At 35.9% G+C, this 11,394-nt stretch overlaps 4 protein-coding genes across 4 annotated transcripts; 2 read left to right on the top strand and 2 right to left on the bottom strand.

Moving 5' to 3' along the window:
- Positions 1-261: 261 nt before the first annotated feature.
- I206_103695 (mitochondrial 54S ribosomal protein mL41) lies at positions 262-1,113 on the top strand (the record flags this gene model as incomplete). The annotated part of the gene is made up of 3 exons (XM_019153078.1): positions 262-340; positions 427-575; positions 700-1,113. The coding sequence occupies 3 exons, from the start codon at positions 262-264 to the stop codon at positions 1,111-1,113; spliced, it is 642 nt and encodes a 213-aa protein (XP_019013239.1).
- Positions 1,114-1,304: 191 nt separating this feature from the next.
- Positions 1,305-4,134, bottom strand: I206_103694 (protein transporter SEC23; the record flags this gene model as incomplete). Its single annotated transcript, XM_019153079.1, has 9 exons — positions 1,305-1,328; positions 1,393-1,861; positions 1,925-2,502; positions 2,556-2,795; positions 2,853-3,011; positions 3,080-3,394; positions 3,470-3,767; positions 3,858-4,029; positions 4,095-4,134. The coding sequence occupies 9 exons, from the start codon at positions 4,132-4,134 to the stop codon at positions 1,305-1,307; spliced, it is 2,295 nt and encodes a 764-aa protein (XP_019013240.1).
- Positions 4,135-6,104: 1,970 nt separating this feature from the next.
- On the bottom strand, positions 6,105-7,869 carry I206_103693 (serine-tRNA ligase; the record flags this gene model as incomplete). The annotated part of the gene is made up of 3 exons (XM_019153081.1): positions 6,105-6,443; positions 6,521-7,770; positions 7,836-7,869. The coding sequence occupies 3 exons, from the start codon at positions 7,867-7,869 to the stop codon at positions 6,105-6,107; spliced, it is 1,623 nt and encodes a 540-aa protein (XP_019013242.1).
- Positions 7,870-9,111: 1,242 nt separating this feature from the next.
- Positions 9,112-11,353, top strand: I206_103692 (uncharacterized protein; the record flags this gene model as incomplete). Its single annotated transcript, XM_019153082.2, has 3 exons — positions 9,112-9,876; positions 9,986-11,014; positions 11,123-11,353. 3 exons carry the CDS (start codon positions 9,112-9,114, stop codon positions 11,351-11,353), a joined length of 2,025 nt encoding a protein of 674 aa, XP_019013243.2.
- Between the last annotated feature and the right edge of the window lie 41 nt (positions 11,354-11,394).

Below are 11,394 nucleotides of genomic sequence, written 5' to 3'. Positions count from 1 at the left end.
GAATATTCATGGGAGGTAGATTTTGTTGACAGATGAAGTACGCCTACGCTTCGTTGTTAGGCATGACAAAGGGGGAAAGCTGATCACACGCGCGCCTACTCAATCGAACCGAGATTTCGAGATTTCATGTTTTCAAAGTTCAAATGACTTTGATTATCTATATATCTGTGATATAGAAGACAATACCGTATATTTATTATCTCTTGATCACCTACACATACAAATCATCCCTTTTACGCCTACCATCTTACCAGTTGTACAATGCGTCCTACATCGATAATAGCAGGAGCTTCTAGATTACCTTTGACACCGAAAAGGGGTAATAAGGATTTTTACAAAGGTTCGTAATTGAAAAATTCACTTTTATCATTTATTCAAGAACTTGTTTCACAGCGAGTCATATTGATTTTTGAATATTGAATATAGGTACTGGTCAATCTCGAGTACCAGGAGGAGGTCATCGGACTGGACCACCAGGTGTACATGTAGTTAAAGGAAAAGCGAAATATAGAGTTTTAGATGAAAAAGTTAGAGTATTCGTTGGACCTGGTTCGAAAGTATTAGAAGAAACTGAGGTAAGTTAAAATTCATTTAAATCATGTTATAATTTCTTGAAAGGTTTTGGTCAAATTTCGATCTTATGAATTATTGAGAAGGGAAAAAAAACATTGACTCATTGATCATTATTAATTCAAATAGTTAAGACCTTATGTTGGTACTCAAGAAATGATAGATTCTTCAAAAGGAATAACTAAATTTTTTAATCCATATTCAAAATCTTCTTCTTCAAGACCTAAATTTCCATCTTTTTCACCTATGCCTTTACCACCTAAAATTCAAACCCAAACAACAACAACAACATTAGAAGGTGGTGAAGAAGAAATAATTGGTAAATTAAATAAAAAACATTTTACAAAATTTAGTAAAAAATATCAAAATTTAAATTGGGAAGAAAAACAATCTTTAATAATGCAACATAGACGTGAATGGTTTGAAGCTATGTCAAATGCTTATGGTGGTGGTAATGTAATTACATCAACACATGAAGAACAACAAACTCAAGAATTAGAAAATCGTTCGAATCAATCAATGGAACCACAACCTACTGTATAAATCATTTGTACTCATGCATATATGACATCACAATATCATTTTGATCATTCTGGTGTGGTGAACATTTTCGTTATTGACATGTGTGGAAGAACAATACTTGGAGTGATTCAATAATAGGCAGAGCACACCAACAACATGCATGATTAATTTATTAAAATTGTATATACACCTTATCTAACATAACTTTCACTTTAACTAGTAGATGCACCAACGGCCTATCATAATACGTCAAATTAGCTTTTATTCTTTGATTTTCGTCTCAAGCAAAAGAAAACTTACCAATCTCTTTAGATGTTCCATGAAAACTTGTAAACTGACATCATCTGTGAAAATAGCTTGACCTCCACCAGAATTACCATATCCACTTCCAGATTGATGAGTTGTAGAAGGATTTAATTTTGAAAGTAAAAATCTAGCTTGTGATCCACCTTGATCACAAACTATATATCTTGGAATTGGATTTCTATCTTCTAATAATTCTTGTGCATCAACAATAGGTGCTTCTAATAATTCTTTGAAATTTGCATAATCTTCTTGTTCTTGATAATTTGCTTTTCTCCATTGTGCAACTGTTTCTCCATGGAAAATTAAAATATGGAAAAAAGTATCTAATAATAAAATAACATCAGGTCTAATTGAAACTGAATCCAATAAAACAGGATGAGGTTCTGTATCGAATCCATATGACATTAATGTAGGTTGAATCATGATTAACGAATTATTGACGTCGGCATCATTCAATACGTGCCTAAAACAACATGGACCTTCAGTAAAAACCTTAATTATTTCAAGCGTATCAAAGCAGACATACCTGTAGAATGCAGTTTCATCTGGAGAATTATTGAAGACTTGCAAAAATTGACTTCGTCGAAGATGGAACATGAATTGAGGATAAATACTGAAATTTGGCGAAAGTTGGAAAGATGTCGGATCTTCTTTTCTGTAATCGGCAAATTTCTGACACAGTCGGATAAGCATTCTATCCAACCATCTGAGTACATCTGGCGAATCATCGATCTCAGCTTTGAAGACTGCAATTCTAGCCATGAGTACAGCAGCAGCTTCTTGATCGAATGAAGCGGCAATAGATGGATGTCCACCTTCTTGGAAGGTTCTTGATATGGTCGTTACTCTCAATCTATATTGACCCGATGAGTGTTGATAATGGGTGACAAATTGAATCAAACCAGATTGATTTGGTGACAAGGCTTGTCCAGCAGGTGTAACTACTTCGAAATATACCGCCAACGAGGTCTTTGGTGTAAGCGAACAAACTTTCCAAGCGGAGGTTTGACCGATACCAATTTCGGTTTCCCCGACACATTGGGATTTCTTGTTGGCTGAGATGACATGACCGATAACTCCCGAGATTTTGAGTTCTTTAGTCGTCTGCAAGACAAGTATCAGCAACCTTTCCGAGTCAATCTAAGGATCGCACACACCAGAACGTCGAAAGTACCGTTGAAACCCATCTTCAGGTATCCTTGCTCATCTTTGCCGAAAGTTCGTAAGAAACTCTGCTTGAAAATGGCAGTCATGAAAGAATCGGAGATAATCATGAAACCGTTCGTGGCGTTGGTGAGCGATTTCATCTCGAGTAGACCGACTTGATCAAGACATCCAGCGTAGATATCAATGGCGTGACCGTTTGCAGAAGCTCGCTTAGAGAGACCCTCGTAATACTGCATGTATGGCTCAATTAGCATACCTCTCAATCAGATTGTACAGGTGCAACTCACCTTAGTAGCTCTCTTAAAGTGCTTGACGCTATCTCGATCGATATCGTGATGGGATCTGATGGGTTCTCTGAGTTCTGGACTGACGACCAAACCTGGCCCATCGGTGGGGGGACCTCCAGAGAAGAGCATAATTCTAGCACCGGTATTCGGGAAAGCAGACTAGCGTGGACGGATCGCTCTATTAGCACTAGGGAAGCTGGAGTAGCAAGGAAGGGAAAATTACCCACCTCAAGTAAAGCAGTTGCTACACCTAAAGCTACACCAGTACATCTAAGAGGTCTCTTGTCTTGATCTACGGGCCAAGGATCTCTTTGTAGATTCTCGAGAATATTGGTAAGTTGGAACTCGCAGCTTTCTACTGATTGAAGGAATTTGGAAGCGGCTGGAGCAGGAATTGGTTGACCTGGTCTCATTGGTTGAATAGGTCTGTTTGAAGGGTTCAACCCTAGCATATCGGCAATTTGTTTAGGTTGATAATCCTTTGATCCTCTGAAAACGTATGCTTTGGGACAGTCCGCATACGCGAGTTCGTGGACCATAGCCTGTAATCAAATAACACTGGAGTCAGCTCCGGGTGGAATGTTTGTAAAAACGACAATGGGAGGTATGGTACGCACCATTGTACCGAAGGTGATTAATCCAACCAACGCATTAGGAGGTAAAAGACTCAAAGAAACCACCAGAGTCTCTCTCAGAGCTTTCAACTCATCTTCATCTACACAAGTATCCACAATGTAGAGAAACACAGGTGGGATTTGAGCAGGTCTAGATAACGTATATTCGATAGTTGTAAATTTGGGTAACAATTCAGGGGGAAGATTATTAGGTGAAAGATCTTGGTGATAATGTTGAGGGAAAGGGTTTCTCTGAAGACAGAATGGGCAAATCCACATTTTTCCTCTAACGTCCACTTGACTTCGAATCCATCATTAGTCAGCCTCATGGTTCGAAGTGCGGAAACAAGACAGCTAATGGAAGTGGAGTGCGAAGATAGGATTAACTCACCAATAAGGGTTTAGAATAGCCTTACATGATCCTTTACAAGTGACTGGTTCATACATCACTGGAGGTAGATCTTCTCTTTCTTTCAAGGGAGTATAAAGAGCAGAAATTGGGACGACGGTACGTGTAGCTTCAATACGACTGGATGGCCAGACATTCCATGAAAGTCTGACACCTATGGCCATCTTTCCATATTAGCTCTTCTTCCCAGCAACGAAGTCATGCTGTATCTGCACGCACCATCTTTGTCCTCGACATCCTCAAATCCAGGTCCGTTCATGTTGTATGTATATTGATCCAGTGTGATGTTGAAAAGGGAAGATTGCTATCTTATCTGGGAAATTGATGAATTCAGCTTGTCATTGACTGAATGAATGATTCGTTGGAGAGGTATCAGACAGGTTCCACGCCGCGTCTAAGATTGTTGCCTTTGATGGTATGGAATCGATGGTATATAATTTTTGTATTACAACAGGAAACAACAAATCCTTGTTCGTATAACGGCTAGTATGACCGCTTGTCACTTCTGCCCTAACAGGTTGTAAGTTGCGCGGTAGATCAGAGTTCGATTCTCTGACAGGGAGTTTCTTTTTGGATCCTTGTTGTATAAGTTTTAAGCACGATTATTTTATCTTTCGCTTCCAGAGTATATTACGGAAACGCAGTTGCTGAAACGGAGGGACCGGTTTCGAGTAGGTGACACCCTTCACTCGGATTCCGAAATATCGAAAATAGATTCATCTCTTCTCTTGCTCTATTATACATTACGAAGACTCGTCGCGCTTCATGGAACACGAATGACAAAGCAACTTGCTTATTATGCTTCAAAGTTATTTTGGATCATGATGACAGATTACAGCTAAACGCGTAAACACCTCCACGGTAACATTATCAGTAAGTATCTATCTAGTTAAGCTGTTTGCGCGAAATGGGCAAAGTGAAGAGGAGAATATAAAATACGTATTGAATGTTTCCCGTTGAATTCGTAATCTATTCGTCAATTCATCATTTGACCAACTTTTAGCGAGACTATCTCAAGCTCAAAAAATACTGATAATTACTGAATCGCTAACGATATGACATCGGAAATACCAACAATTATGAAAGCGGTAGTTGAAGATCAAGCTGCAACTTGGGTCGAAATCAAGCAAACTTCTATACCCGAGCCAGGAGACAATGAAGTTCTGATCAAAGTTGAATATTCAGCTCAAGTGAATTGTCTGGTTTTGTTTTTGTTTCTGTCGTCATCAGGGTTGGTAAGATGAGATTGACAGATATACCTTTTGATATTTACAGAACCCAAGTAATTTGAAACTTGCTGCGTTCATATCGATTGAAGATATGACTCAAGGATGTGATTATGGTGGAACCTGAAATTGAATTGGTTCATATCAATTTTTTTCATGTTACTTGGTTAAAGTGAGTTTTTTTACAAACCTTTTGTTCGTATCAGAATTACAATTGAACATGTATAATTTTGGGATTTAATTGAATGAAAATTTTCTTTACTTTAGCTAAATATATATTTTTTTCCCTTTGGTGTGTTGTTGATAAGGAAATTAATTTTTAGCCTAAAACACCTGATACTAATATGATAATTCCTGTTGTTCCAGAACTTGCTGTTTTTGGTAAAGAATATCTCTCAAGAACAGCAAAATTGATTTCGTCTAATGGTCTCAGAGCGAATCCTATTGATTTGAGAAATGGTTTAGAATCAATTTCGCAAGGTTTGTAAAATCAAATGGTATGTTCGAAATTGTTATCAATCAAATCCAACTTCTTTTATCGCTGTGCTGATTCTAAGTGGAATTTATGTAGGAAGGAAAAGTATCTGGAAAAAAGATATTCAACAAGATTGCTTGAGCTCGTTCTCTGACTGAGGCGTTCTATTTACCCCAAGAGTATTTTGTTTAATTCCTTACTGCTTTGTCTTCCAGGACAACTTCGTGTATGTGAGAGAATGTATATGATTGGTTCTGTCAGAATGACATTGAATACAGCGCAATGCTATTATCATACAAGATCTCCACGCGAGTGGTATGATTCGAAGCATCGAATGACACTTAAGTACCAAATTGATACATGATGAGTGGGATGACTGATTGACCAGTTCAGCCTAAAAATCCCGTATCTACGGCGACATGCCACATTAGTTGATAAGAGTTGAATATCACTCCAATACCCATCATGAGAGACAAGATTGCAGCAAGAAGAAGACTTGCAGGATTTACTGCATTATTATATAAAGTATTATACCCATCGAATAATGCCTTTCTTTCGACCTTCTCCAATTTCGTCTCCTCCGATCCAGAATCTCTGCAATGCCCTAGGTAAATTTACACCCTCATATTCTTCTGTACCTTCTTTGAATCTGATCCCATTTTCGATGAGAGCGACCAAGAGTCGAGGTATAGCAGCCGCAGTACCATTTAAAGTATGCGCAAAAGGTAATGGCCCATTATGTCCTTCTGCTGGTGGGGCGGGAGGAGTATTAGGCGCTGATTGTGAAGAACCCGAAGAAGGTGATGGTCGATATGTAATTGATAATCTTCGTGATTGGTAAGTTGTACAATTCGAAGTTGAAGTGATCTGTATGGAAAATTATAATTAGTGGAGGACACTAGATTTGCATAAGAAGATCAAATACGTGAAAATATTTTACTCACCTCACCCCATTTACCTCTTCCAGGCATCCAAGCTTCCATATCATATTTTCTAAAAGCCGAAGCACCTAATTCTTCAGTAGGCATATCTAATACTCTAACACTTAAACCTAATCCTTTAGCTATTTCTTTTTGTACTTTTCTAATTTCTTCCATCATTTCTTCACTTTGATTTTCAGAAGTAACAGAAAAAAGTTCAACTTTTGTAAATTGATGTACTCTATATAAACCTCTTGTATCTGAACCTCTTGCACCTGCTTCTGCTCTAAAAGCTCTACCTACACCAACTATTTTTTTAGGTAAATCTTCTTCATTAAATAATTTGTTTGAAAATAAACCTGATAATGGAATTTCACTAGTTCCTGCTAAACATAAATTTGGTCCATTTCCACCACCACTTTGCGAATTGGTTAAATGATAAGTTTGAGTTGAAGGATTTGAAGAAGAATCACGTGGTTGAAATCCACATCTCCAAGCTATATCTTCTTTTATTACATCTGGAGGTAAAACAATTTGAAATCCATTTTTGATTGCAATTGATAAACTATATTGAATTAATGATTGTTCTAATAAAGCTAATATTCCTTTCAAGTAAGGCCAAGATGATCCCGTTGTATTTGAAGAAGCTTCTCCATCTAATAATTCATAATAATTACAAAAATTAACATGATCCAATTTATCATTCGCTATTTCCTTTGAAATTGTTGGAGAAGGTCCGAAAGTTTCTAATGTTATAGCATTTTCTTCTGAACCAATTGGAACATCTGGATGAGAAAAGTTAGGTAATAATAAACTTAAATCCAACAATTCATTCTCAGTTTCAGTCAAATTAAGTTCATAATCTTTTATACGTTTCTTAATTTTCTTAGCTTGTTCTTTCAATTCTTCTGAATCTCCCACTATTCCTGTTCGTATTAAAGAACCGATTTCTTTTTGTTTAGCTCTGATTGTTGATAACTTTTGTAATAATATTAATTGAGTTTCACGTAATCTAGCAATATGAAGTAAATGATCTGGTTTCAGAGGGGAAGCACGTCGTATAGCATTCAAAGTTGTATATCCTGGATCGGAAAGTAAGGAATTATAATCCAATCGAGGTTTTGGTAGCGTCGATGACGCTAGCGTATTACTTCTACTATTTTGGGAAGATGGTGATGGTGATGATGGGGGATTGCGAGATGCAGGGGGCGGAGCAGGTGGTTTGACACCTAGCAAGGGACCCTTGAGTGGAACTTGGGAAGCATATTGTCGTACTGCAAATCGGATGAAATAAAGATCAATGATGAGATGCAATTCTAATTTTGGCTAAAGAGCTTACTATTCTTTAACCTTCCTACACTGACTCGTCGCATCTTTCAGATTCTCGCGGTGATCAGAAACAAATATACCTATAGAGTTGCACTAACAAGATATAAATCATATATATATAGTATTTCATGATTAGATTTCAACTTTTTGTGATTACACCTATCCTAACACGCGATAAGCGGTATGTTCCGGTTAAATCAAATCTATCCTTTTATTTATCCATTTCATCAGACTGTGTTCTTGCAGGGGTGATCAGACTTGTGGTAATAGTATGAACATGCATGAGCATCTGTCATCTTGACAGGTGAGAGGGATTATCCGTTATGTACAGTCTGGTAGAAGAATATAATATGACGTGACTTACCAATGATATGGAGGGCTTTTAAGACAAAAGACTATGTTGTGATCGGTTGACCCGTGATTAACCATGTCTCACATTCCGCCTTATAACCGCAAAGGGGATATTCCCATGTTACTCTCCCAGGTCCAATTTATTGGAATATGTCCATAGAATTGTTTGGGGTTCTTACCATAAGGGAATATGAGAGAGGTCAGATCTGGTTGTTTTCTTTGAATATCCCTTACAAGATACCCAATCACGAAGAGATTTGTGATCGCCCGACCATTAGCGTGTCTTGTCTAGGCTGTTAGGACTGAACAATGTCGGACTGAAAGTACCGCATCCCGCATACCGCATACCGCTTCCTTGTTTTCGTGTCCCGTACCACAGATCAAGAGCTTGACATCTTGAGGCAAAACTGCATAATAACTGTACCATCGAAGTATAAAGCACGTACTACAGTCTGCAACCTATACCCATTACCATACCTGAATTGAAAGTGATAAACAATCTACCTTAATATTGTTCTCATGAGTAGTAATCGTTATTATTATTATACCTTACGGCACTTTTTATGGAATTTGGGCTTGAGTTTATTACAGCTTAACTGCATAAAAATACCTTATTCAAGCTTAATCGGACCGTAAGAAAAGGATCAACTGATTATTTCATTTTTCGTTACCGGACATAAAAAAAGAAGATTCCCATAAATTGTTATGCAGTGTTGAGAGGTACTACAAGGAAGTCATCAAGAGGGTCTTTTGTATAATTGGATTAAGAGAGTAGCATTTTAGATCATAAATACTGTAGAACTTTAGGATGAACATAAGATAGTAGATTTGCATTCGTCACGGCCGGTCAAATTGTAGATCACTTTAAAAGATTAGATCATAACATATTCAGGAAAAATAAATTAATAAATTAGTTAAATTAGTAATTAACAACAATGTGGTCTCCTTATCCTACTTCATTTCATCAACTTCAGCAAAATATCACTTGGCAACAATCTCATTCTCAATTCCAACAACAACAACAACAACAACAACAACCACCACCACAAGACGAATCATCAACAATTCATCCATTATATAATTCATCCGACTCGATACAACGTGAATTGCATCAGAATAATAACATGTCTTATCATTATGAAACCGAAGAATATTCACAATCTCACGGAGCAGGTCCTTCATCTCATCATACCCATACACCAACTTCAACAGGTTTACATGATACTCAAAATGGTTATTTTGATGGGTTAAATAACACTAATTCCGTACATACACCATTAGAACAACCTCCATATTCTCAACAACAACAACATCAACATCATCAACCATGGTTCTCATCTAACAATCAACAACAACATTATAATTCATCATCTACTCCATTGATTAATCCTTATCCACCTGTTACTGGAATCAATTCGACTAATGAGAATGGTCACTCAGATGCTATTTCAAGGATTTTATCGAGTACACCATGGCATGAGAATCTTTTTCCATTTACACTCGATGTACCACCACCAGCTGAAAGTGGATTACATATGAATATTAGATCAAATGAAAAGGGGAAAGAAAAAGAATATCAAGGTGATGAATGGAAGTCCGAAGAATTTGAACGTGAAGTATCTAAAAGGGTTTGGCAAGGTTTGGAAATTGGACATAGAGGTAATGGAATACAAGTTGATGTGGAAAAGGGAAAAGAAGAGGTGAGTGTTTTATACCTAAACTCAAAAGGTTCTTAAGGAATGATGATTAAGTAGAGGGGATAAGGCTGGTTTTCTTATTACCTGCCAATGCTAATACATCTTGTAATAGCTAAAAATCTACCTAAATGAGATAATATCTCTTCTTCACCCATTCATTCCTGATCAAAATTCGAATCGTATACCTTCTCCACCACCTCCATACCTTCTTACTCGATTTGCCAAACTTTCTCAAATGATACATCGTATCCTAATTACCCTTTCTCCTCATGTCAATCCAAATTTATCACATATTTTCAATAAACCATTTATATCATCTAAATCATATCAGAAAAAGAAATTTGAAGATATGACTCCTGCAGAAAAAGAAATGGAAGTTATAAAAAAAAGAAGAGATGCTTTGATTGCTAAAGCTCAAGCTGCTACTGCTGCTTCCTCTACAACAAATAACAACGGTGTAAATCAAACTAAATCAAGTGGATCTAATACGAATGGTCAAAATACAAATCGAGATTCAGGAGGAGGAGAAAGTAAGAAAGCGAGATTTTCAGATATTATTCAATCAGAATCTCGATCTCAATCTCAATCTCAGTCTCCATATCAACAACCTACTTTACCTCCAACATATTCTCAATCACACGATTATTCTCATACTCACAATCATCATCATCATCAACATCACAATCAACATCAACATCAACATGGTAATCATCATCATCATCAACATCACAATCAACATCAACATCAACATGGTAATCATCATCATCATCATCATAATAATCATGATTTCAAAAATCAAGAGAATTTATATAACGAAGAATATTCAACAATATATGATCAATCAAATCAAATTAATTCTTTATCAGCATTAACTGAAGCTTCTTCTTTGATTTCTCCAAATGAAAATAATCAATTAAGAACAAATCAAAATTATTCAAAATTAAATGAAGATGATAAAATTTTAGATATTTTCAATCATCAAAATATTAGTGTAAATCATAATAATAATAATAATAATGATAATAATAGTATTAATGTTGAATCATTCAATATTACAAGATGTCATGGATGTGGAGCAAATGTAACTAATGAATGGATGAAAGGTCCTGATGGACCTGATAGTTTATGTGATTTATGTGGAGTAAGTTTAATTTTTTTTCATTGTAAGAAAGTTATTAAAATGATTAAAAAAGAACCCAAAAAAAAAAAACAAAAAGCTAAATTAAAATTTGATTGATCCTTTAAATAGCAACATTATGCAAAATTATTAGCTAAAAAAGATATAATAACACCTTTACAAAATTCAAATATAAATGATTTTAATTCAAATTCAAATTCAAATTCAAATAATAATTGGAATGATTCTGAATATAATTTCAATTATAATCAAAATCAAAATCAAAATCATCAAGGACAAATGAATAATAATAATAATAATCAACATAGAAATGAAATGAGCGTTAGTGCTATTGAAACTTAATTATTAAAAAAAAAAAAAAGTCTTATTTATAATTTAGTATA

The sequence above is a fragment of the Kwoniella pini genome, chromosome 4 (genome assembly GCF_000512605.2).
Source record: "Kwoniella pini CBS 10737 chromosome 4, complete sequence".
In the NCBI taxonomy this organism is placed as follows: domain Eukaryota; kingdom Fungi; phylum Basidiomycota; class Tremellomycetes; order Tremellales; family Cryptococcaceae; genus Kwoniella; species Kwoniella pini.
The sequence above is the reverse complement of the archived record's forward strand: the minus strand, read 5'-3'. Positions and strand labels throughout refer to the sequence as shown.